Source organism: Danio aesculapii, chromosome 7, assembly GCF_903798145.1.
Source record: "Danio aesculapii chromosome 7, fDanAes4.1, whole genome shotgun sequence".
NCBI lineage: Eukaryota > Metazoa > Chordata > Actinopteri > Cypriniformes > Danionidae > Danio > Danio aesculapii.
In genome coordinates, this window is record NC_079441.1 from 47,567,815 (window position 1) to 47,595,466 (window position 27,652).

General features: G+C 35.9%; 1 protein-coding gene across 1 annotated transcript in view; it reads left to right on the forward strand.

Annotated features, from left to right (window-relative positions):
• Positions 1–27,652, forward strand: part of kcnq1.1 (potassium voltage-gated channel, KQT-like subfamily, member 1.1) — a 103,559-nt gene that overhangs the window by 31,058 nt on the left and 44,849 nt on the right. Inside the window, exons 3-12 of the mRNA XM_056462915.1 lie at positions 9,581–9,707; positions 9,815–9,893; positions 13,922–14,018; positions 15,969–16,109; positions 16,234–16,344; positions 16,431–16,526; positions 16,621–16,722; positions 18,185–18,323; positions 21,104–21,157; positions 21,260–21,386. Coding sequence (XP_056318890.1) covers positions 9,581–9,707; positions 9,815–9,893; positions 13,922–14,018; positions 15,969–16,109; positions 16,234–16,344; positions 16,431–16,526; positions 16,621–16,722; positions 18,185–18,323; positions 21,104–21,157; positions 21,260–21,386 — 1,073 coding nt within the window. The remainder of the gene's footprint in view (positions 1–9,580; positions 9,708–9,814; positions 9,894–13,921; positions 14,019–15,968; positions 16,110–16,233; positions 16,345–16,430; positions 16,527–16,620; positions 16,723–18,184; positions 18,324–21,103; positions 21,158–21,259; positions 21,387–27,652) is intronic.

Sequence of the window (27,652 nt, forward strand, 5' to 3'; positions counted from 1 at the left end):
AAAAAATCTCAAGAGTTGTGTTGTTTCAGCTTATTGTATAGTTTGAACAAACAGCAAACATCATTTTTTGAGTGTATTGTAGGGATGGTTTACAGTTTAACCCAAAGAATGACCAGTCTGTCAGATGAAGAAGACTCGGAGTCAGAGTTTCAAATAAATAAATCAAATTTACTGAAGATAGTTTGCAGTTTGATCAGCAGAAGCCAGCTTCAACACTCGCAATGAGTTCCTAGGCCGCTCTGCTTACAATCACAAACTAATAACAATTATACTCTCACATAAGGTCATTAACTGCGTCATACATATAGGTGATCTAACCTGATTGGTTAAAACACAGATAGAGTAGGAACATTTCCACGTGGGGTACATGTGTACAATTCTGAACAATATCTTAAGCATAAACGTCAGACATCCACTAGACTGTTTAGAGCTGACTCCAGACCTGTGAAACGGATCCACAATCAAATAGAACACACACACTTAAAGTATAATCTGTTTCTTATCCAAGGCTGAGTGTACGCTCAGCCGTTTTTATCAAAACTGGTTAACCGGTATAATCTACATTCAGGCTGTTATAATATCCTTACTATACAAAGTCTATCTTGAATAAAAAGTAGAATCACTTTAAAAGAATTAATCGTAAAAATAGCAAAATCACTTTAGACATTTTAGATAGTGTTAACTCATAGAAATAACAATAGAAACAGTTGCTTCCAGTCCTCAGCCCTCAGTTCCAATCAAGGTCTCCGTGACCTCTGACTTAGTTTGGTGGCTCCTGAAAAAGTTACACAGAGACAGGCAAATGCACTGAACATTCTTACATAAAGCAGTGTGTTAACTTTTTCATTAGTTAAAATCAATTCAAAGTTAAATACTCATTCAAATAATCAAATAATCATATTTAATGAAAAATAATGAGAAACAAGATGATGAGAAAAGGATAAACGTTGATTCATGCTGAGATGGATTGGAAGGTATAAATCCGAATCATTCAGTATCAAAAGTCGACAGCTTTAAACCAAGGTCCCATAATGCAATTCATAGGCTTAAACAAACAAAAAACACCTGTGAATCACAAAATAGGGAATTAATGGATATGTTATGTCCATTTTACTAATTCATACACTCCTAAAAAATAACAATAGCTGTTATTAATAACTTGTTTATTAGCATTGATGGTTTCGGGGAACCTTTAACATGCAAGGAAGATTCTTTTTAAGAACAATTATTCAAAACTTATTTGGGGAAACAAAAATCATTTTTTTTTTTCTATGGTATCACATTTTTTTCTGGTTCTTCGTGGCACTTTCATTTTTAAGAGTTTAAATTATTAACCATTAATTTATATTACTAATTTTCTAAATTCTGTATACACTTGTTGTCAATGATTGGTTGTCATACCCCAATGTTAAGTCAAATATGAACAAACACAATGTTTGTTTGGCTGTTTTGTTGTTGTTGTTGTTTTTTTTTTTGTTAAATTTAAATGACACTTTTTAACTCAACGGCTGGGTTTGTCCATATTTTACTCAACGTTGGGTTACGAAAACCAAGCATATTTAGAGTGTAGTAAACAAAATAAAGTTGTCTCTGACTCAAATCATGAGAATAAAGCAATGCATGATTGCAAAGGCGGTGATGTACTCAAAGCAAAATTTACTATTTGTTTGGTAGTAAAAAAGACGTTTGAAATACCTGAGCAGCTGAATTCTTATAGCAAACATCCTGATGCTGTAAACTCTGCTGAGAGATTTTTAACTATCAGAAGTTTAAAAAGCTGATAATAGTGAAATGTGTTTACTAGCTAAAGTATTTATGTTTTGACCTCCTGAAGTGCCAACTGTGTTTTGGTCTGATTTAGTTTGAACCTTTCCTTATTTATTTTTTGCTTTTTTGCTTTTATTTGAAGTACATTAGGGCTTCAATGGGATATAAAGTAGGCTGTTCACAAAGAGGGTGCAGAAATAAAAAAAAAAAACAAGTGAAAATGTCTGGTGTCATGGGCTCATCATTTGCTTATATATTGTTCCAGACCTGTATGACACAGTTCTTATATGGAACAGAAAAGAAGATGTTTTAAGAAATGTCTTCTTTTGTACCACATTCATTGTACTGCAGGGGTAAAAAAGGGAAAGATTTGAAAGAGATGACTGATTTTCTTTATTTTTTTCATCTCTTTAAAATCTCCAAAATATTTTACAGTCTAAAACAGTTACAGTTTTTAACATCAGACCTCATTTTGAAAACAGAATGCTTGGGTTTTTGCCAGTAATGCTTTACAGTAAGTTTTCATTCTTACAGTTTAATAAAAAATCAAAATGAGCTCCACTTGTTCCAAACCTGTTTGATTTTTTTCTTCATGTTAAGCACAAAAGAAGTATTTCGAAATCATAACCATTGACTCCTAGAAGTATCTGTTATTTCTCACTATGGATGTCAATGGTCACCGGTTTCCAGCAATCTTCTGAATATCTTATTTTATGTTGAACAGAAGTCCCACCTCAGGGTGAGTAAATGATGAGTAAACATGGGTGTCTATCCTATCCCTTTAACTAATATTACCAAATGAGTCCTCATTCTAAAATCTTCTCATTCAAGAAGTCATTTCTCTAACAAATGCATTACAAATGCCAATTTTAAGAGATCATTACTGCCTCACAGATTCCCTGTAAGTCTGTAACTGTCAGTAGTGTATTTGCTCTGCGGCTGTCTTTTCAAGAGCCTGAGAGTTAATGCTAGTTAATGCTTCGGGTATTATTTATTATCCCACTTCAAGTGCTTTGCTTTGGCTGGAGCATAAAAAGCCTGGAGCACGAAGAAGTCACTCGCTGCCAAATCCAGTGCTTCACTGTGGCTCCATTTTTAATATTTAATGTACTCTTGTGAGATTGAGAACAGGGGTCAGCTGGCCCTTTCTGGTGTTACAGTGAACCCAGTTTTTTGGATGGGAAAAGCAATTGCCATGGTAAAGGAGTGAGGTCCTTGCATCTGGGGTCCTGTTTCCTCTCATTTACACCATCACCCCACCCACCCTCCCAAAAAAGTGATCCCATGGCCCCTGTCGCCCACTGGTCGTCCACCCAGACCTTTCGTATATGCCAGCTGGTCAGTGTGATCACAGGATTTAATTAAATAGCATGTAGAGGAAGCAGAAGCACGGAGCGAATAAAATGGGTCGCGCTAATCAGATGTGTAATTAGAGGGTTGGATAGACTAACTAACTAACTTTAAACCATTTTAGACTTAAGTGATGTCCAGGCCTAAGAAAATTAATGTCTTTATGCAAATATGCAAATATCCTGAAGTTGATTTTATATAAGCATGCACTCAAAAAATTATGTTTGCTCTTTGTTTAAATGACTGATTTAAAATTAGCGGTCACACTTTATTTTGATGGTCCCTTTGTTGAATTTAAGTTACATTGCATCTACATGCCAACTAAGTTCTTATTAGACTATAAGTAGACTGTTAAGGTTGGGTTTGGGTTAGTGAAAGTTGACATGTACTTGCAAAGTTTGTTAAATCAGTTAAATGTCTTTTGAAGGAGCAGTATCAGCAGATATTAAGCAGTCTACTAATACTCGAATGGACCATCAAAATAAAGTGTTACCGAATGAGCTGAAATAAACACAATTCTTGAGCTTTTTGAAGGACAACTTAATAGTTTTATGTTCAAACAACTTAAATTTCTAAAAACTTGTAAGTGAACTTAATTCCTTCATGTTGTCCCAAAACAAATTGATTGTGTGGAACCCAGCGCTTTTTAAAGTGATGTGTTTGGAGGGGCGTAAAACTTTTTAGTGTGCTCTGCATTTCAGTTGACCAAACAAGGAAAGATGCTTATGTTGTGTGTGCGATAGACCGGTAATCAGATGCGAAGGAGAATCAATGACATATTAATTAAGTCGTAATAATGTAGTCACTTTTATTTTTACTTCATGTAGCTACATCTGTACTGTATCTGTTTTTGTTTTTAGTGTTTATTTAATTTTATTGCATTTATTTTTATTTTTAATTTATTTGGCAATGGCATGTTCAAATTGAGGATTTAAAACTTAAACTTAAGGTAATAAACAAATATATTGTGCAAATGCCATTTCCTGACATCCCTTTTGGGATTTTTGTATTTTTTTCTCCAAAATTGTAGAAATGTTTATATTTTTTAGATTTACTTTTCTGTCTATTTTTCTGGAGTCTGTTCTAATGGTCAAATTTCATTTTAGTTATCAAAAATCATTGGGCGACGCAGTGGCACCGTAGGTAGTGCTGTCGCCTCACAGCAAGAAGGTCACTGGTTTGAGCCTCGGCTGGGTCAGTTGGCGTTTCTGTGTGGAGCTTGCATTTCTGCCTGCGTTCACGTGGGTTTCCCCCGCACAGTCCAAAGATATGTGGTACAGGTGAATTGGGTAAGCTAAATTGTCTGTAGTGTCAGCCTGATCTCACGAGAAAACGTAAGTATTTTACGTTTTGACAGTTTAGTGGCTAATTCGTACAAATTCGTACGAGTTCAGTCGTACGAAATTGTACGATTTTAAAAAGGAGGCATGGCACCTAACCCCACCCCTAAACCCAACCGTCATTGGCGGATGAGCAAATCGTACTAAATTGTAAGAATTAGATCGTACGAATTTGTACGAATTAGCCACTAAATCAAAAAGATACGAATTGCCGTGAGATTGTGTTGGTAGTGTATGAGTGTGAATGAGTGTGTATGGATGTTTCCCAGAGATGGGTTGCAGCTGGAAAGGCATTCGCTGCATAAAAACATGTGCTGGATAATTTGGCGGTTCTTTCCGCTGTGGTAACTCCGGATTAATAAAGGGACTAAGCCGAAAAGAAAATGAATGAATGAATAATCAAAAATCGTGCCCGTTCAATATAAATGATGCAACATTTTTAATTTAGCAGCTATTTGTTAAGAATTAAAATAAAAATAAAAATAAAAAATCCATTTAATTATGTTTTATTTTTTTCATTAAAACTTTAGAAATGTTTTCTTTTAAAAAACCTTTCTTGGAAAAGTTTGGTCACACTTTATTTTTAAATGTACAATTTGCACTATTAACACACCATTAGCTAAAATGTTTAGTTCAATAAACTATTAATTATCTGCTTAATAATAGTAAAATAATAGTTGCATTTACGTATTGGGTAGGATTAGGAATGTAAATAAGATCATACTTTAGAAGTGCTAATAAACAGTTAATAACTTAATAATAGTCAGATAATAAGCCAGTAGTAAATGGTGTGAATTGTTACCTAAACTAAAGTGGTACCAAAAGTTTTTATTTGTGTAGTTGTAGCGTTGCTTTGAGAACCAATTTTAAAAGATAATATTAAGCCACAGTTCAAGTTAAACTAAACTTTTATTCTGATGGGTTGTCACGAAGATGTTTGCTGATGAAGTGAGTCTCAGATCAGCTCTGAAGAAGTTCAAGTGCTCATATCATCAAATAATAAGACAGAGATTAAAAACTTGAGTCGTCAGTTGATCTTCTTTTGCATTCAACAGAAGAAAGAAGCTCGAAGCAGTTTGTGACAAGTCAAGGGTGAGAAAATGAGAACAGAATTGTCATTTCTGAGTGAAATATCCCTTAAATACTTTTGGTGGCATATGATTCACTTATAGTATTACATATTCTGGATTAGGGTCCTTTGATTTATTCATGAAAAATATATTGACTTTATGATCTATGAAGATATTTCCATTTTTTTTATCAGTTTATTAAACTTTTACAGAAATAGCAGGAAGGTTTTACAGAAAATAAAAACAAATATTATTACCAACCCTTCCCCGATAAACTAAATAAAATTACAAATACACACAGAAGAAAAGGAAAATAAATGTAATTAAAATTAAAAAGCATAGTTAGTGTCAGTTATGTACACTGTGAAACTCAACAGTCAACTTTATCAAATGAAATGAGTGGTTAACTCGAAATTGACTGAAAGTTGATTCTACTCATTTGAAAAGAGTTTTGAACTCAGTGTTGAAGGTAATGAGTTAATTAAATACCTCATTACTTCAACTCAACTAGAGTAGGTTCACAGTACTCAAATAGATTAGTTTTTTTTAACTCAGATGGTTTGTAGCAATCGGTTTCCTCAAACAGTTTGAGTTGCCTTAACTTATTGGGTTTTACAGTACTCAGTTGGTTTGAGTTCTCTTCATTTATTGGGTTTTACTGTGCTCAAATTGCTTCATTTACTTAAATGGAGTAAGTTCACAGTACTCATTAGGATTTGCTTTTACACTCAAATGGTTTGTAGCAATCAGTTTCCTCAAACGGTTTGAGTTACCTTATCAGGTTTTACAGTGTATTAAATATATATTGGATCGTTTACATTTAAATAACCCTGTAATTGTATTTATATTGTTGATGTAACACATCAACAATATAAAATAATAGACTTAATCCACAGATACTTACAATATGCTTAATTAAATTCACTCTGCAATTGAAAAAACGCTAAGGCCATAGAATACATTTCCATTTTTATGACTGAATTCTATGATTCAGTCCATGTTTCCACATCTCAGAATACAGGGTCTTATTGGAAACTATTTGTATTGTCATATTTATTCATAGCATAAGAAATAGTGATGAGTCTAATAGCAGGTTTTTGTGCTTTTCTGAAATATTCCTACACATAAACTGCATTTGACTTTGTAAACAGCGAGATGGCCTACTTTCAGTCAAGCTGCGCACAGTCTCTCCTCTGCTGGTTCCACTCAATTTTCTGTCACTATGTGTTTCACCCCTTCATGTTTTGTCTGTTCCCACAGGCTAGGGCTGTGCCTGTAATTTTCATTGAATTTTCAGAGGAGCTTTAGACGGGCTAGGCAAGCGAACTCGCCGGCCCCGTGCCAGAAAGCGTCCCCAGGCAGCTGACCAAGCTCCTTCAGACCCACATGCAGCTCTCCAGACTGCTTATGTGACAGTAGGCTTCACGGCCAGCCTCATAACTCATACATGTCTGGTTACTTGCAGCTCTCAAAGGGCCTGCGCTCAGCAGACTCGCAGCCTTCCTTTGTTTTCGCTTCTTTAAGAAGCAGACGAGGGCAACTGCTGTTGTTGGCCATGACCATGAACCAGCCGTCCTATGTTTTCACACAACCCTGTGCTGAGGCTGTAAGGTCTAAATACGCATCTGTTACATGCATGTCATGTATATTAGGGTTGTTTGCTTTATGCTTTGCAAACTACAGTGCATGCATGACCAAAATCATTTGGTAAATTTAAATCAGAATGGACTTATTCTTGTTTATTAGGTAATTTCTAGTGATGGAAAAGCATATCAGTGATGCTGTATCCTTTTTTAAGTCACAGTATATATATATATATATATATATATATATATATATATATATATATATATATATATATATATATATATATATATATATATATATATATATATATATATATATATATATATATATATATTCAGAGTATTCAAAGGCATTTACAAATACAATTTCTTAGTAATTATTTAGTAAGAAAAAACAAGGTCTGAAATCACAAAAGCAAGTAAAATTTTTTTACATTTTAATTGGGTAATTTTTAACAAAGGTTTACATGTTTTCTTTACCCTAAAATACATGTTTTGTAATGAATAGGTATGTAAAGAATAATTGTATGGAATTTTGTGGCGAACTCAAACACAAACACATTTGTACAAACATTGTTAATTTAATTTAATTTAATTTAATTTAATTTAATTTAATTTAATTTAATTTAATTTAATTTAATTTAATTTAATTTAATTTAATTTAATTTAATTTAATTTAATTTAATTTAATTTAATTTAATTTAATTTAATTTAATTTAATTTAATTTAGAGCCAGATGTGTTTTTAAATCATGAACCATCCAAAGTAGGTGCCATTCAAAATGCTTAGGTGTGATTAGGTGTCTAAATTGTCTGCCTGAAGGTAAAGATGTGAAAAGATGTCTAGCTGGATGTGTGACTTTGCCATTAATAAACATTTATGTAGCTTCATTTTTACTTTCTCGAAAACTGATAACAGGGGAAAACAATTTTTTAAAAAATTTTCTTTGTTTTAAAACCATTTAATATACAGCGGGGAAAATAAGCTTTGACACGACACCATTTTTTTCAGAAAACATATTCCTATAACAGCCTAAGAAATACTTATATGCAAGGAAAATCGAATTAGTTTACAAATTAAGTTATCTGTAATAAAAAGTATGAAAAAAGTATTGAACACATGAAGAAAGGTGGGGTGTAGGAAGGCAGTGAAAACCCTGACAGCATCTGAAATCTCTCAGTAGTTATTCAGTAACCCTCTACCCTTCGTCATTGTAAATTAATATCAGCTGCTTCAGTCCAACATCTACATTATCAGGATGATGAAGATGAAACCAAAGTGACATTTCAGCAAAACAATGATCCAAAACACAGCCAAGGAAACTCTCAAATGCTTTCAGAGAAAGAAAATCAAGCTGTAGAATGGCCCAACCACTCATCTGATTTTAATCCAATAGAAAATGCAAATCAAAGATCAGATTTGATAGACGAGACCCACAGAAACATCAAGATTTTTACACTGTTGAAGTCTGTGAAAAAAATTCACACCTGAGCAATGCATGTGACTTCATTCTCCATTTAAAAGGTGTCTTTAAGCTGTCATCACTAAAAAAGCCTTTTATATAAAGTATTAAATATGTTTCAGTAGTTCAGTACTTTCTCCATGTGTCATTCCATTGTAATTACATAATTCTCTCAGATTTTTTTGTTCAGTTTTATTTTTTCATGCTTGTATTGTTTGTGTTTTTACCAAAATCTGGTTTAATTCCATGTCAACAGCTCCTATAGAAATATTATACCTAGGAAAAAAAACATGACATGTTCAATACTTTTTTCCGAACTACTACTCCATTCAATTAATCCAAATACATTGTTCTGTAGTCAGATTTGTTAGTTATTAAACCAATTATAATAGTATCTTTTACAAATTAAAAATATTTAACTGATTCACTTTGTGAAATGCAATCATTCGTGTAAATGGAAACCAGAAGTGGTGACAGTACACAGCCTTGTGGAGCACCAATGCTATTCTTCTATTCATTTATTCAAAAATCGAAAACTTGTCAACAGAGCGTTCATTATTTGTCTGTACATGGGTTTTCAGCATTAGGTGCACAGCGCACAGTGGAAGATTTTGTTCTGGGCATACCTCATAAATATTTCAAAAAGGCAATACTATTCCTCATGAGAAATATCTAGATATCTAGCTGCCGAGCTCTACAATGACAGCCTTTCACATTGCCCACATAATAAAGCTGTGTTATTAAATCCATTCTCAAAGCAGACGTCTCATTGCTCAAATAAATGACCTCTCTATACTCACAGCGCTCTATTATAGCACAGCATTTTACATGATGTCAAAGTCGAATCAATTAGTTCTTTATCCTCGCATTGTTTTGTTCAAGTAAATCTCACGTTATGTCTCACTTACAATAATTTCTCATTGTCACGAGCGCATAATATCACTAATATATGCTTTTAGTGCCCTTTTGTGTAAGCACAATGTGTCTGTTTCTTTCATTCTGCAGGAATTAGTGCTGGTAATGTTCTTTGGTGTGGAGTACGTGGTCCGTCTGTGGTCAGCTGGATGCCGGAGTAAATATGTGGGAATTCTGGGCAGGCTTCGCTTTGCCCGAAAGCCAATTTCTGTTATTGGTTAGTGTCTACAATAATATCACTTTCACTTTTTGGGGTGTGTTTACTAAGCCTAATTAGATTGTGTTGTTATGGACTTGTTTACATTTCTTTTGTTTTTGTTCTAGACCTGATTGTGGTTGTGGCATCCATTATAGTATTGGCATTCGGTTCTAATGGCCAGGTATTCGCTACCTCTGCTGTCAGGTAAGGTTAATATAACAAATAAGTCAGCATGGTCTCTTTATACCTTGTGGTACTGTGTTAATCAGGCCCTGTTTACACCTGGTATAATACATGTTTTGATCTGTTTGTTTAAAAATAGATAAAGAAGAGACATTTCCAGTTACAGCTGGTACTTTAATCAGTGTGCTCTTTTAGTTTTTTGTTTTTTGTTAACCTTTTTTTTAGCTTCAAATCTACATTTTGCATGTTTAATTACTGTCTTTCTAGTCTGTCACATCAGTTCAGTCAGGGGTGCGTTTCTGAAAACCATTGTTAGCCCACTAAGGTCGCAAGTTCCATCCTTACAAACATAGTTGATTTGGCGTTTCTCAAATCCATCGTTTCGTCGAACATTCGCAAATTGTGTTGCAGATTGTACACTTGCAACTACACCTAGAGCTGTAGTTAGAAGCATAGTTCCTGGCTGTGTTCTATTCCCAGTTATCCTCCCAACCCAGGCTCATTCTGAGAACGTAGTCCCGGGGACGTTTCTGGAGACCGCGAAATACGTCCCGGGAGGTACGTATTTGTGCAGTTTTTGTTTTCGCGAGTCCGCGAGTGGCCGCTGTGTGCGCTTTTTCCCGCGCCGTTCTCGCGTAAACCCGCTAGAGGCCGCTGTCGAAAGACCTTCCGCCTGTCTGCCTGTCTTCATGACGGAATGATTGACTGTGCGACCGGCCAATCGGCTGACCCACCCTCCTCCGTCCCTAAACCCAACCAACGACGGTTCACAAAAGCCGTCCAGAAAAAGAAAAGCCCTCGTCTGATTTTTACCATTTTTTCGGATTTTGACCACATTCTCACCCTGTGATGAACTTGTTCGCTTCATTTTTTGGATTTTGTTTTTGTTTTCTTACCTGATTTCTGGAACCGCTCTTCCCCGGACTCGAACCCGGTCGTCGTCGTCGTGGTCAGCCCCTCTCTGCGCCTCGAGTCCACCAGAGTACACGAAGAGCTAACCGGACAAACTGGCTGCAGCGGGAAAGCCCTCCACACGGAGGAGAGCGGCCGGCTGGCCGGCCGGCCGGCAAGCGCCGAAGGGAACGGCGTCACACCGCCCCGCAGCGTTCGCTTAAAAAAATGAAATGCAGCCGTACGTACCCCCGGCTACGTATTTCGCGGTCTCCAGAAACGTCCCCGGGACTACGTTCTCAGAATGAGCCTGGGTTGTATCCTCCATATGCCTTATTCATTTAGAATGCTCTAACATTTAAACTCGGAATGATTTTTAAAAAAAAAGTATTAAAGTCATCTCTCTTAGGTGTAGCGATCTTCATATTGACATTTGCGTTCCCGTCGCAGTGCACTTTAAAAACTTTTATGCCATTTTGAACACAGCCGTGGCTCATAACGAAAGCTATAGGTAACCTATTATTTAAATGCGGAATTTACGCAATGTCTTCAAAGCTTGAGAAAACAAAATATATAGCATACCTTATTGCTTTAAAGTTATAGTAGGTTATTTATTAGGTAATGTATGTGTACTGTAGGCCTATATGACATGGGCCTGTTGGTAAGACCATTTCTGCAGTGGTTTGAATGTGTCAAATTGTAAAAGTAAACTTAAAAAAAATAAAACAATATCCTACTTAATAACAATAATAACAATAATAATAATAATAATTATTATATTAATAATTATAATAAATTATTATTAATAATAATAATAATTATTATTATTATTATTATTATTAAGTAGGATTTTGCCCTACTGTAAATTCCAACAATAAGCCTAACGATTTATATGATTTATATTTGAGATTAGAGTGTTAGCAAAGTGGTTTGTTGTTTTAGCATAGAATATGGAATATTCTCAGTAATATTAGTAAAGGAAACATTGGCCCTACATGCGCTGCTTACATATATTTCAATTAATATGGGAACGAGTGCATGGTTATACCAAAACTGATATTGGATTTTTTTTAAATTCGTGTACATGTAAAACAATATAATTTGCACAAAAAAGTATGGGGTTTTTCATTAAAGAACTTTTTATTCCACTCCGTTTAGAGGCGTTTATGGGCGTTTATGGTCATTATGGGCGTTTTATGTTATAACTAACGTGATTCAAATAATGGATCTGCGACAGAGAAACTAAGATTTCAGGAAACACTTGTCACTACTTTGTTCTTTTCCCAAATAATGCTTCATACTGTGATAGTTCAGCTACGAGTTATGTCATTGTTTGGGAAGCGCACCAGAATGATTTTTAATTTTATGCCAAAAACATTAGAATTTTAGGTAAAGATCATCTTCCATGAAAATATTTAATAAATTTACCACTGTAAAAATATCATATGTGCATTGCTAAACACTTCATATAGACAAGTTTAAAGAAGATTTTCTTAGTATTTAATTTTTTTTTACCATGAACCACAAACAATTTAGTGTTATGTAATGTATAAATATTAACAAAAAAATTCACCTCTGATTGATGTAAAAAATGGACACGATCCAAACAGAACAATTTTTAGGCCCCGTTTACACTAATACGTTTTAGTTTTAAAACTGTGTTTTAGAATGAAAATGATCCACGTCCACAATGGCGTTTCACCTAGCATTTCTGAACAACTGTCCGTACACACTACACCTCTGAAAATGCACATCACATGACCACACACTCTGGCCTGCACTGCAGCATATATACGGAGGTCTGAGCTCCAGGCAGTCAGCGGGTGCTTTGAGCACACCTCCCCAGGTGAGAGCAGTGAACGTCGGACAGTTCATCAAGGATCTTCTGCTGGATTTGATCTCACTACAGTTGTTAAACATGATTTTTAATTCATCTTGTCTCTATCTAATAGTCATTTGAATCTATTATTTGTTCTCAGGTAACGTGTTTTGGCCAAACGCAAAGATAAGTTAACATACTAATTAATGCAACCACCTACACTGATTGTGCACATTTGACTGATTGCTTGCCTTTATTTCCTGTGTTGTATAAACTTATTGTTCGTTATACTTTTATAATGGCCGTTATTGATTATTAATACTGATATTCAGCAAAAGAGACAGGGTATGTTTTATATTTTTCAATGAAAATAAAAGGAGGCGGTTATGTTATAGGCTCCGTTTTGTTATAAATATGCATACGGTGAAGATGACGGTCATATAAATATGCAGCTGCACGACGCCTCAACATTTTTAGTGTCTGGTAAGTTGTTAATATCAAAATAGGCAATTCCTCATATCATGTTTTCATTTTATTGTTAAGAAAGTGAAACAACATAGCCAGGGTATGTGAATGATGTTATAATGTACCCTGATCCCTTTGAAGATTTACCTGACATGTCCTCGGGAGTTTGTTTTCCACCTACACGGAGAGGATGCAAGACTGAAATTTGTGCGTTTAATATTGAGGAAAAAGCACCAATCAGATTGATGCGAATGTCTGCAGCCACGCCTCCATTTTCAGATGTCTCCGTTTTCTCCATCCACACTGACAAAGAGCAGCAACGTTTTAAACCAAAACAGCCTCTTCAGCATTTTCAAAACGCTCCGTTTTCAGGACTCGAAAACTTCGGGGTTTTGTGGATAGAAGGCGTAACCGTAGCAAAACGTATGCGTTTTAAACGTATTAGTGTAAACGGGGCCTAAGAACTGGTAACTCGATCAACCTTTTTTTTTTTACATTTGTTTGTGTATGTAGATTCTATGTAGAAGTGTATGTAGATTCTATTAGATACACTATTGTGCAAAAAATACTCTAAATCCAAACCATTGTTTACTGAAACATGTTAATACTTTGTGCAAAAATCATAGTGATTCTCTTGCACTATTGCATAGGTCTCAAACTGGATTCCTGGAGGGCCGCAGCTCTGCACAGTTTTGCTCCAACCCTAATCAAACACAGTTGATCTAACTAATCAAGGTGGTCAAGACTACTATAAAGACTATTAAGCAGGTGTGAGTTGGAGGTGGTTAAAGCTAAACTGTGCAGAGCTGTGGCCCTGCAGGAGTTGAGTTTGAGACTATTCCACTATTGTAAGTCTTGGTGTTATTGTTTACAGAGGAGTCCGCTTCCTTCAAATTCTGCGAATGCTGCATGTGGATCGACAGGGAGGAACATGGCGGTTGCTTGGATCAGTAGTCTTTATACATCGGCAGGTAAAGAAATATGTGTTTTGGATTTGTAATTCATTACAGTGCACTACATTCTTAATAATAATAGGCTAGTTATAGAAGCTTAGTCATAGGAACTAGTCACCATGCAAGCCCAGTTCTCAGAGAACTAATCTCCACCACAGAACATTTTCTAGGTTGCATTTGCAGCATCACCAGGAAGTGATGAAAGCCGCACATTATGCTTCAGTGTGAAAACCCTTTATAATTAAGCACTGATGTCAATAGATAATCAATGTATTCTTTTCTCATGGAAATATGTGTTTGCAGTTTATGAAAAGAATCAATTACACTGATCAGCGGTCCGTTAACACTGCTAGGCTTTAGCAATCAGTTAAATTTCAGGCTCTTTTAATGGCATTTCCCATAAGAACCAATAAGAAATTATCTTCAAAGTCTGGGTTAATTTTGTCATACACGCTTGCAATTTTTTAGTGGTTTCTTGGAAATTTGAATTTGTTTAAAGTATTGAGATGTCACTGCATTGTGTTAAAGGATTTAAATTATTATAAATACCAAATTTAGTCTCAGTGTTTCCTGCACATACTTTTAACCAGATGTAATCTTCAGCAGTACAACAAAAGGAGTAGCCTTTTATTTTACAGTAAGATGTGTTAACATTGCACTTAGCTAAGAAGCTGTTAAAGTTAGGTTCAGGGTTAGGTTTGGGTTAGTAACTGGTTATTATCCAGATGATTGTAAAGAACAGGACTGTAAAATAAAGTGTTATTGCTGATATTTCAGTCGTGAATAAGCATGCAGTCTGAATCATATGTCAAAGACTGCATAACATCAAATAATAAGCTGTCCTTGCGGGCTCAGCCTAAAAAATGTACCACATGTATTGAAGTTTATTGAGAAATGACTCTTATGAGCCATTTCAAGTGAAGAAAAAATATAGCAGTGAAGCCCTATTCTCTTTTATGTCTAGACTTTAAATAATTTAGAGTGTATCTGCAAAAGCAATATCCCATATTTTAGACCACTGGCAAAGGTAGTATTTCATGATGAAGCTTGACTGAGTCACTATTATCCCAAATCATGCACTATATACAGTCAGGTCCATGAATATACATAATATACACCAACACAATGGTGCAACACATAATATAAACCAACACTTTAACTGCAGACTGTCAGCTTTAATTTGTGGGTATTTTCATCCAAATTAGGTGAACGCTGTAGGAATTCCAACAGTTTGCAAATGTGTTTCCAACTTGTTAAGGGACCAGAAGTAATGGGACAAAATAATAATAATAATAATAAATCAAACTTTCACTTTCTTAATACTTGGTTGTAAATCCTTTGCAGTCAATTATAGCCTAAATACCCTCAAATTAAAGCTGACAGTCCGCAGTTAAAGCATATCTTGTTCGTTTCATTTCAAATCCATTGTATAGGTGCATAGAGCCAAAAATGTTAGAATTGTGTGAATGTCCCAATATTTACGGACCTGACTGTACATTATGCACTATGCACTTAACCGTCTAGTGTATGAACTTATTATTACAGTCCGAAAGCACCATCAAACCACATAATTTCATATTTTAGTGCATAAATGTCCAACATCATCTAAATATTTTGAAGTGCACCGTTTCTTTTTGGACGTCAGTAAAAACAGACTACTTGCACTATTTATACTTCTGTATTTTAAAAATATATCTCACCTGATAATTTTCATTTTCATTGAGCTTGTCTTATATGATTACTGTGTGATTAATGTACAAATATTTGTTTTGGGTTTTTTTTTTCATTTAATTTTTTCACAATATGGAAAATGTTAGTTGATAATTGACCACCATGTTTGTTTGCATCGCAATTTAGAGCTATTTACAGCTATTTTAATCATAGTTCTATACATCAAAGTGTAAAGTATCTAGATTCATAAGACTATACTGCAAGAAAACCTATTTATTGAATGTTCCCTCACCCCAGGAACTGATTACAACTCTCTATATTGGATTCCTGGGACTCATCTTCTCCTCCTACTTTGTGTATCTGGCGGAGAAGGATGCGGTGGATGACCGCGGTAACTCTGGGTTCGGTAGCTACGCCGATGCTCTGTGGTGGGGTGTGGTATGTCCATCTCCACCCACACCTTTCATAGACACAATGCCTTTGAGGTGGATAATTGAAGGCATACAGCCATGAATTGGATCATGTTGAGTAAAGGGTGTTGTGTGTCAATGTCTTTCTGCAGGTAACAGTAACCACTATTGGCTACGGAGACAAGGTTCCTCAGACTTGGATAGGAAAGACTATTGCATCATGTTTCTCTGTCTTCGCTATCTCCTTTTTTGCCCTCCCTGCAGTAAGTAACAGAGATTTAATAGCCAGAACAATTGTTCCGCGCACAGCAGGTCAGTGTATGGGAAGAATGATAGTATTTCCCCACAGGGAATCCTGGGCTCCGGTTTTGCTCTGAAGGTACAGCAGAAACAGAGACAAAAACATTTCAACAGGCAAATTCCTGCAGCTGCGAGCCTCATACAGGTGTCCCTCCTTGTGGCTTATAGATGTTAAATTGCTTATTATTTGTCATTTATGAGGAAGGTCAGACCTTGTTTCTTCTCTTCTCATACTGAAGGCGTCCTGGAGGTGTTTCGCCTTGCTGAACCCTGATTCTGCCACATACAAGTTATTTGTGAAACGAAATCTCAGCAGTTCAGGGTCTAGCCCTAAATTAAAGGTAGGCTACCAAACTATTTAAAGATGCCTGCATTAATTTACAAGCACAAACTTTTTTCACACACATATGTAAACTACCAATATAGTTGAAGGCAAAATTATAAGCTCCCCAGTGAAATTTTAATTCTTTTTCCAAAAGTTTTAATATTTCCAAAGTGATGTTTACCGCAGTTAAAGAAGATTTTCACATTATTTCCTATAATGTTATTTCTTCTGGCGAAAGTCTTATTTCTTTTAGACTGGCTGTAATAAAAGCCATTTGTTGTTTTTTTACAAATATAAAAGGCCAATTACATTGTTCTTTCCCAAATAATGCATCATACTATGATAGTTCAGCTACGAGTTATGTCATTGTTTGGGAAACGCACCAGAATGATTTTTTTATTTTATGCCAAAAACATTAGAATTTCAAGTAAAGGTCATCTTCCATGAAACTATTTAATTTACCACTGTAAAAATATCAAAAGTCAATTTTTCATTATTAATGTGCTAAACACTTCATATAGACAATTTTTAATAAGATTTTCTCAGTGTTTGATTTTTTTAACATAAACCACAAACAATTTAGTGATGTATAAATATTAACAGAATAATATTAAGAAAAATTCAGCTACCTCTGAAATATGTCAAAAGTGGACAAGATCAAAACAACAAGTTTCAGACCCCGTTTACACTAATACGTTTTAGTTTTAAAACGGTGTTTTCGAATGAAAACGATCCACCTCCACACTGGCGTTTCACCTAGTACTTCTGAAAAGATCTCCGTCCACACTACACTGCTTAAAACGCACATCACGTGACCACACACACACTCTGGCATGCACTGCAGCATATGTGCATGTCTGAGCTCCAGGCAGTCAGCGGGTGCTTTGAGCACACCTCCCCAGGTAAGAGCAGTGCATGTCGGATAGTTCATCAAGATATACCGCTGGATCTTATCTCACTATAATTGTTAAACGTGATATTTAATTAATCTTGACTCTATCTAATAGTCTTTTGAATCTATTATTTGTTCTCAGGTATCGTGTTTTGGCTGAGCGCAAAGATAAATTAATATATTAATTTATGTAACCACGTACACTGATTCTCAAAAAATTTGTTGTTTTTATTTTATTTTTTATATTTGTTGTTTTTTACAAATATAAAAGGCCAATTTTATTAGCCACCTTATGAAAAGATTTGTTTTTAATTAGCTACAGAACAAAACGCTGTTGTTCAATGACTTGCCTATTTAAGTTCTCCAATGACTTGCCATATTAAAGAGTAAATAAATAAGTTATTAGAAATCATTTATTAACTATTCTGTTTAAAAATGTGTTGGTAAAAAATCTCTCTGTTAAACAGCTTTTGGGAAATATTTGAAAAAAGAAAAAAAAGTTTCACAGGAGGGCTAAGGGGTTTGCCTTCGACTGTACATACATTACATTTTTATAATTGTTTTTGTTTGTTTGTTCTAAATGAAGGTGAAGATGAGGAGGAAAATGAAGATTAGTGACCGGAATAATGGGCAGAATTCTCCTGTAGTACCTTCCATAACCTATGACTCCTTTGATGACGGGAGAGACAGCAGGCAAGATACACTGACCAGTATTCAACAGTCAGGTATTACCAACAACCAACTAGGGAACTGTCAACCTTCTCTTCCGCTTTTTCTGTTTTTCCTCCCTTCATGCTCTTGAAGTGGTTTGCTATCCTTCATTTCCCCTCTCAGTCATCTCAGAAGGGACAAACACAACTAGAAGATATGGTGAGCTCCAGTTGGTGTCTGTTACTAAAACTGTCTTTGTCTTAACTCACTCGCTATCTTCCATTCTAAATGACTCTATTGATGATACATTCATCTTTAATATCTGAATATGGGTAGTTGACAAAGTAGTTAAAACATTTTTGAAGAAAAATGTGTTATTTATGCAGTTTGAAGTCTGCTGTTTGAGAATATGTAAGGGATTACTAACTTTATCAATTCTTTCACAGGTTTTTTTTTACTTTTTATTGAATTGCTCCGTAAAAATGTCCTATGGTTTGACACAACAAAAAAAATAATTACTAAAAGTTACTTAGCTTAATATAGTGCTATATATTTTATTTGAAATTATGGGTAATATTTTCTTTCTCCATGACTTGTCAGAATTTTTTAATTAAAAAAAAGATGTCACACTAAAGGACAGCAAAGCTTAACAATTTTATAGTGTTTCCAAAAACGTAATGGAAAAACCTTAACAGGTGCAGGTCATGCGCTTCACAGGGGGTTTAAGTCACATTATCTTGAATGGGGTCCTTCAATTAAATAGTTTTCCATGGAAATGCTGATTTAAAATTAACAATGTAACATACCCACGCTGATAATGGAGTTGAGGATCCACGTGCAGCTTTATTAAAGAGTAGTCGTACAGGCAATGGTCAAACACAGGGGTAAACGAGTACATACAGGCAAATCCAAAAGCAGGACACAGGCAAAATAGTTGATACAGGCAGCAGACAGCATAAATGAGAGAACAAGGCAAGGTTTAGAAATGGAAAGACTAGACTTAGAAGAATGCTTCTGAATGTTGTAGGGTAACCAAACAAGACTCAGCACATGAGAGTGTCACAGTGAGTCATTTATATAGTCTTTGAAATCAGTTACGAGCAGCTCCCAGCTGTGTGTGTGATCAATGGAGAACCGAAACAAGTGTGTGAGTGTGGTGCCTGAAGGGAGGTGTAGTTGTCAGAGTTGTAGTCAGAGTGAAAGTTCTCCAGTGATCTACGAGGGTTAGCTCTCTGGTGATTGTGACAAACAAATAGTGTCACACCAGAGGACATGGTTTTAAGTGTTAATCAACAAAGTTCCTATGTTTTTAGAAATATATGGATAAAAAAAAGAATGCCGTTTACTAAAATAGCCGTTTGTAAAATTAAACCTGAGGTATTTATTAATGATTTTACTTTGCTTTTATTTTTTTATAAGAGCTGTAATTTATTAAACTGTGCTTGATACAGTCACACTATACGACAGTTTGGAGATTTGGCTCAAAAATGCACAGCAGTTTTTATAACTTCATTTTAAATAGTGACACTAATAATTCCAACACTGGCTCATTCTGAAAATGTAGCTCTATATACATTTCTGGAGATCACAAATTATGTAGCCAGAGCTACGTATGGCTGCATTTCATCTTTAAAACTACCACTACAGGACAGTATGTACGCCGTACCTTTTCTCTCTTACCAGCTGACCGTTTACCTCCGTATGGGACGTCTTTTCCGATGTTACCAGTTTGTCCGGTAGCTCTCCATGTACGTCAGCGGACTTGAGACATAGAGAGGAGTTGACCACGACAAGTGGGTTCGAGTCCGGTGAAGAACAGTTCCAGAAAGCGGGTAAGACAAAAAGAGAAGCCAAAAATAAAATAAACAAGTAAATAACAGTGTAAGAATGCGGTAAGGTCTGAAAATGGGATAAAAATCAGGGGGCTTTCTTTTTCTGGAATGCTTTTGAAAATGCTGTGGTTGGGTTTAGGAAAGGGGGTGGGCGGGTCAATCTGTGCTTTTTAAAACACTAGTTGGGTTTAGGGAAGGGGGAGGGTTGGGGAACCAGTTGGTTGGTTAATTAGTCATTCATTGAGTCGACAGTGGCCTCTGGTGGATTTATGTGAGAACAGCAGGCGCGAATGGCACTCGCGAGAGAAATTTGAGATCTTAAAAAGCGTACACAGCAGCCTCTGGTGGATTTATGTGAGAACAGATGGCGCGAATGGCACTCGCGAGAGAAATTTGAGATCTGAAAAGGCGTACACAGCGGCCTCTGGTGGATTTATTTGAGAACAGCAGCCGCGAATGGCACTCGTGAGAGAAATTTGAGATCTGAAAAGGCATACACAGCGGCCTCTGGTGGATTTATATGAGAACAGCAGGCGCTAATGGCACTCGCGATAGAAATTTGAGATCTGAAAAGGCGTACACAGCGGCCTCTGGTGGATTTATATGAGAACAGCAGGCGCGAATGGCACTCGCGAGAGAAATTTGAGATCTGAAAAGGCATACACATCGGCCTCTGGTGGATTTATTTGAGAACAGCAGCCGCGAATGGCACTCGTGAGAGAAATTTGAGATCTGAAAAGGCATACACAGCGGCCTCTGGTGGATTTGCGAAAGCAAAAACTGCAAAAAACATATTTTGGGATATATTTTGCTCTCTTCAGAAATGTGTTTAGGGGTACGTAATCAGAATGAGCCTGGGTTGAATAATTCTAATAATTTTTGTGTCATGTGTGACAGTGGAAATGCAGCTTCACATCAACAACGCTTTATCTTTTACAGTACAGTTATCTAGCATAAAACACACACTGTTTGATTAGAAATGCACCATACAAAAGCAGTGATCTGTATCTCTCTCCTCACAGAACGGGCGCCGTCCTGGAACTCTCTGTCCTCGTTCCAGTGCTCCACACCTCCAGGTGGGAAATCAAAATAATACTTATTCAATGTTACAAATCCCCCAAAGGAAAGACAGGACTCTCTCAATATGAAATGATTTGTGCGTTTTTGTGTGTCTGTAGTGACGAAGCCTGGGGTTTTCGAGGTCTCGTCTCGGCCCACGCTTCAGAGGAGCAGCAGCATTGCAGATGATATGGAGACTGAGCCGGAGCGAGAGATTGTGCTCGTTCCAGTCGCTCATGTGTCTCAGTGAGTAAGAACCTACCATTTATCTATCTGAGTCTATCCGCCAACCGTAGACAGCAGACAGTCAATTACTGAAGTTTCAGTAAGTTTCAGCATAACTACTCCTTGTGTTGTGGATGACATACCATGTGAAAATCTAGTGGGTGGCCAATTAAAAAAAAGTGTTAGCTTATTTGCGTCAGCGTTAACGCTCGCTTGCAGTTCACACTTACAATATTGCATCTGTAAATGCAAATTGACTGTAATCATGGCGCTAATCTCTGCAATCACTAGATCGGCAGCTCAAATCTTTAAAAGACTTTTAACACGTATGCGCCAACAGATCTCAGCTGTCCAGGGCCACCCACCGCAAGTGAAAACGTGGCTAGAGGAACAGCATGCTGTATGTTTCTGGGCCCCAAAGCATTCCCATGAAGAGTGGTTATGTTGCGGACCATGTTTTGCCAGAGAAGGGGGTCATTATCAGAATCTCTTTGCCCCATTAGCTGTTCAGCATGTGGAACAACGCAAAGCCTGTGTATACTACAAACCATTTACTTATGCAGGCAATGAAGCAAGCCCGTCTCTGAATAATCTAATGAAGCATGCCTCTGTTAAAGGTATACACAGTCCATTAGATTCCCTAAAGTGCTGTTTTCTAGTTCTGGTGGGATCCTCATGAAAGCAGAATTTACTTTGGTAGCTTATGATTCTGAGGTGAACAACTAATCTCTGCACGTTAATATACAGAAAAAAACTGTTTGCCTACTGAAAATCTGCCTCTGCTCAGATATATATAATATATAATATTTAGAATATCCTCAAAGAAATAGTTCTCCCAAAACTGAAAATTCTTTCATAGTTTACTCATCTTTTACTTGTTCTAGAAGTGTTGGACTTTCTTTCTTCTGAATACAAAAGAAGATATTTTGAGGAAAGCTGGAAACCTTTAAACATTGACTTCCAAATGAGTTTTTCCTACTATGGAAGTCAGTGGTTGCATCTTTCTTCAAAATATCTTCTTTTGTTTTTAATGAGTCGATGAGAACAATGTCACTCAATGTCGTTACAAAGTACAGACACACACACAGCACATGTGTTTAACTTTGCACTGTTTTTGCATGGCAAATGTGACAGGATAGACGTTAATATCCACTGCTGTATGGATATCCATTATGTTAATGTATGAAATAAACCTGATTTAACGTCCATAAACCGCGATTGAAGCGTCTTATTTTATAATTGTTATTTTATTATTTTATAACTGACATGCGGCTGTGGTGATGAAGTAAAGATGGTAAAATCGCTGTAATTCATAACAAACATGCACCGTTTTAAAAATGTTTTAAAATTGTAAAACTTGATCACATTTCATGATGACTGATGATCACAGAGAGTTGACCAGAACTTTTAATGCCAGTAGCTTTATGCACGTCCTGTCTTGTTGATATGAATATACCCGTTACTAAGAAGACATGTTAATACGCAGCTGTCAATCAATTTGGTGGGCAGGGAAACCACACTCCTGTGTCACGTTGTGGTGGGCCTCAAAATGGGAGGGATTTGGATCTTATTTTAACTTCAGGAAATTAAAAAAAGAGACGTATTGGGTTTCTATAACCCCGATATGACTGTTGACACACTATACCTACATAGAGTTCTGTCCAAACAGCTTACAAACGATAATTTTCATCATAGGTGCCCTTTAAGCAGAAGAAAGAAACTCATATAGGTTTAGAACCACACGAGGGTGAGTAAATAAAGTAATTTTTGGGGTGAACTATCCCTTTAACAGCTATTCCCCAAACCATTAGTTTCCTGTGAGAAAGAGATGGACTGGAACAGTGCTAAATAAAACTCTGCCCTCTATTCAGTTTTGTTTCAGTTGGAAATATGTCACAATAGTGAAGTTATCAACCCACCAACCTCACGGTCCATCTGCAGTGCTCAAAACTCAGTTTTTTCAGTCAATTGATCATATTGAAACTGCATCCATCTGTGTGAGAGATTTCTCTGATTGGACTCTCAGTTTTGAATATGATTAATATAAAGGATGAAAAAAACAAAGGCAGCACAAATAGTTTTCAACTGCAATATTGGGAAATAGATTTCAGAAGAGAGTTTAAGATGGCACTCAGAGGCTTTTGCATCTGAACTCTTCAGATATACAGATGTAACTGTAAACCAAGCAGAGTTTGCTCATTTGAAGACTAATTATGTTGATCATTTTCTTAATTCTCAATGCTGTTTTAGATTCATTCATTTTGCTTCGGCTTGGTCCCTTTATTTATGAAGGGTCGCCACAGCGGAATGAGCTCATACGTCATATATCAATTCACCTATAGTGCATGTCTTTGGACTGTGGGGGAAACCCATGCAAACATGGGGAGAACATGCAAACTCCACACAAAATGCCAACTGGCCAAGCCGGGACTCGAACCAGCGACCATCTTGCTGTGAGGCGACAGTGCTAATCACTGAGCCATTGAATGGCCGGCTCATATTATCCTTGATAAATTTATTCATATTATTTTTGATAAACACTCTTCAACAGAAGTTGCCTTCCTCAGGGTCTCAGATGATATTTTAATTGCTGCCGATGTAGGTGCCTGTTTTGTTTGATCTTAGTGCAGCTTTGATACTGTCGATCACTGCACTTTGATTAAGAGAATGCATTCTCTTGTGGGCATTACTGGGACAGCTCTGGATTGGTTATCTTCCTGAGTTTTTCTGTCTTCATATGTCAGATTCTGTTCCTCTGTCCTGCGGTGTGCCTCAATATTCTGTGCTAGGCCCTCTTCTGTTTAATTTGTATGTTTCCTTTTATATTAATTTATATCCTGTCATTGCTACACTCAACAATATTTTGCTGCCTGTTCAAAATACTTATCTAAATCAGCTAAAACAACACAATTATTGATTCAATTTTATAGACAACTTTATTGTTTCATGTTCAGTCCACTTAAATTTGTAATGCTATCTTAATGGGTTTGTGTTGGGACAACATGAATACATTGTGTGCATTTTTACAAACTATAAAAATACTGGGTTCCACACAGTTATTTCATGTTGTCCAACACAAATACATTAAGTTAACCTAATTGTTTTTACACATTTAAGTGGATTGAACATCAAACAATTAAAAAACAAGTTACAATAAACTCTGAATTAGCTCTTTTAAAAAGTACACTGAAAAAAGCAAAAATCATTTTATGAGTGCAGTGTATGCTGATGATGTGCATTTGTATTTTTCTTTCAGTCCTGAAATTCAATTCATTTTAATTCACCTTTATTTGTATAGCGCTTATACAATGTAGATTGTGTCAAAGCAGCTTTACATAAAAGGTCACAGTAAATAGGAACAGTGTAATTCAGACTAGAATTATTGAAAGACTAGATAAACTTTCCTGCAGGACTGTTTAATCTCCATTAACCTATGGATGGCTGACAACTTTCTGCCACTTAATTCTAATTAAACTGAGGTGTTGATTTTTGCCCCAATAGTGTCATTCCAAAGATTAGTCAAGTTTTTTAGGTGTGTCATCCACTAATTGCAGTGAGATAGAAATCTGTGTGTCACAGAGCTCTGTTAAGTTTGCAAAAATTTGACATATGATTTCGAAAGAAGAGATGGAGATGCTTGTTCATGTCTTTATCTCTTCACACTTGGATTACTGTAATGTTCTGTACACTTGTCTTAACAAATCACCTATGGACAAGCTTTTATCTAACCGTATGGTGAGCTGGTTATACATTATTACACTCTTTTGATCTCTGTTTTGTTATATATATATATATATATATATATATATATATATATATATATATATATATATATATATATATATATATATATATATATATATATATATATATATATATATATATATATATATATATATATATATATACAGTTGAAGTCATAATTATTAGCCATATTATATATTAAATATATATATTTTTTTTAATATTTCCCAAATGATGTTTAACGGAGCAAGGAAATTTTCACAGTATGTCTAATAATATTTTTACTTCTGGAGAAGGTCTTATTTGTTTTATTTCAACTAGAATGAAAGCAGTTTTCATTTTTTTATGAACCGTTTTATGGTCAAAATTATTAGCCCTAATAATAACTTGCCTAGTTAACCTGATTAACCTAGTTAAGCCTTTAAATGTTACTTTAAGCTGTATAGAAGTGTCTTGAAAAACATCTAGTCAAATATTATTTACTGTCATATTATTTACTGTCACTCCCTTTGATTTTTTTTTTTTTTTTCATTTTTAAATTTTTCCCAAATTATGTTTGACAGAGCAAGGAAATTTTCACAGTTTGTCTGATAATCCTTTTTTATTCTGGGGAAAGTCTTATTCATTTTATTTCAGCTAGAATGAAAGCAGTTTTAAATAAAAAAAAATATTTATAAGTTTATATTATTAATTTATAAGTTATTATTAACATTAATAATTTATAAGTAGCCCCTTTAAGCTATATTTTTTTGATAGTCTACAGAATAAACCATTATTATACAATAACTTGCCTAATTACCCTAACCTGCCTAGTTAACCTAGTTAAGCCTTTAAATGTCACTTTAAGCTGCATAAAAGTGTCTTGAAAAATATCTAGTCAAATATTATTTACTGTCATCATGACAAAAAGAAAATAAATCAGTTATTAGAAATGAGTCATTAAAACTATTATGTTTATAAATGTGTTCTTCTATCTTCTCTCCGTTAAACAGAAATTGGGGAAAAAAATATACAGGGGGCTAATAATTCAGGGGGGCTAATAATTCTGATTTCAACTGTATCACTAAATCAGCCCTATTGCTGATTTAACATGCTGAATTGAATGAACTCTCAAAGATGTTATCCCAACTAGATTTAATGTGTGTAACACACTGCAAAAACTATCCCAATAGACGCTCAAAAACAGCCCAACACTGGCCAACACCCGACAGTCGGCTTAGTGTGTCCCAGCCCTCAGGCAACATAGTAAGATTTCACTGCCACAAGTTCTTTGTTTAGAGTTTGGTGTGTCGTGACCCCATAACTCTAAATGATTTCAAAATACAAAAGGAGTTCAGATTTTCCCCCAGCTCAAACTTTGATTTATTTTGAGAACCACAAGAGGGCAGTGCAGGTGTTTTTGTTACACCCAACCCTTCTTCTGTCAGTTCAAAGTTCACATTGCTTTCTTTAGCAAAATCCCACTATTTCAGATTTGAAAATGTGTATCACACATATAAACAGATGTGATGTAGGAAGTCAAACACAGAAAAGAATAATAACTATTAAAGCACAAACAGGGAGCTGTTAGAGTCAAGAATTGCTTTTCGCTTGCGCTGATCTTGTGTATTTACATTGACCTTGATAAAGCTAAAGCTGAAGCTGAAGTAGCGATTATAATAATCTCAGCACTCATACAATCGTTGCTTGTATGCTGAGATTAATCTAATCATGCAGAAAAATGTAGGTGTTTTCCCCTGCAGCAACTTAAAAGAGATTTGAAATTTTAATTAGCTAGGTATCATTTTTTGGAGAGCCTTAAGTATGATTCCTTTCTAAATCCTCATGCTTCGGAGACATATTGCATCTCCTCTACAAAGGAGCCTTGTCACTACAAGCTCTCATTTGATCTTTGAAGTTTAATGAGCTTTCATTCGCCTCACACTGAGATGCAATGGCAACAGCTGGCTCTTCTCTCTCTCTCTCCCTCCCTCCCTCTCTGTCTTTCTTCTGCTTCTTGGTGTGGGTGTGTGCGCATGTTTATTTGTTTATGTCCAGCAGAGCAGGGTGGAGATGCGAAAAGGCCAGAACCATAACGCCGGCGTGCATCTCTTCTGCTCTCCGCTCATGTTTTCTTCTCTCCTCTTCTCTCCTCTCTGCTCTTCTCCGCTCCCTTAGGACATTAGTCCTGCTCTGACCTTTGGCCCAGGCTGTTAACTCAAGAGGTGGGAGAGGCACAAAAGCCTCCTCGTGCCTGCAGCTGAAACAGTTGGGCTGCGTTGGGGGAGGGGGAAGAACAATGCCACAGAAACATCTCTCTGACCGCTGGGCTCCTCACACACACACACACACACACACACACACACACACACACACACACGCACACACACACACACACACACGCACACACACACACACACACACACAGGAGGATATCAAAACTACACTGTAAAACCCAAAAAGTTAAGGCAACTCAAACCGTTTGCGGAAACCGATTGCTACAAACCACGAGTTAAAAAAAAACAATCCTAATGAGTACTGTGAACTTAATCCATTTGAGTAAA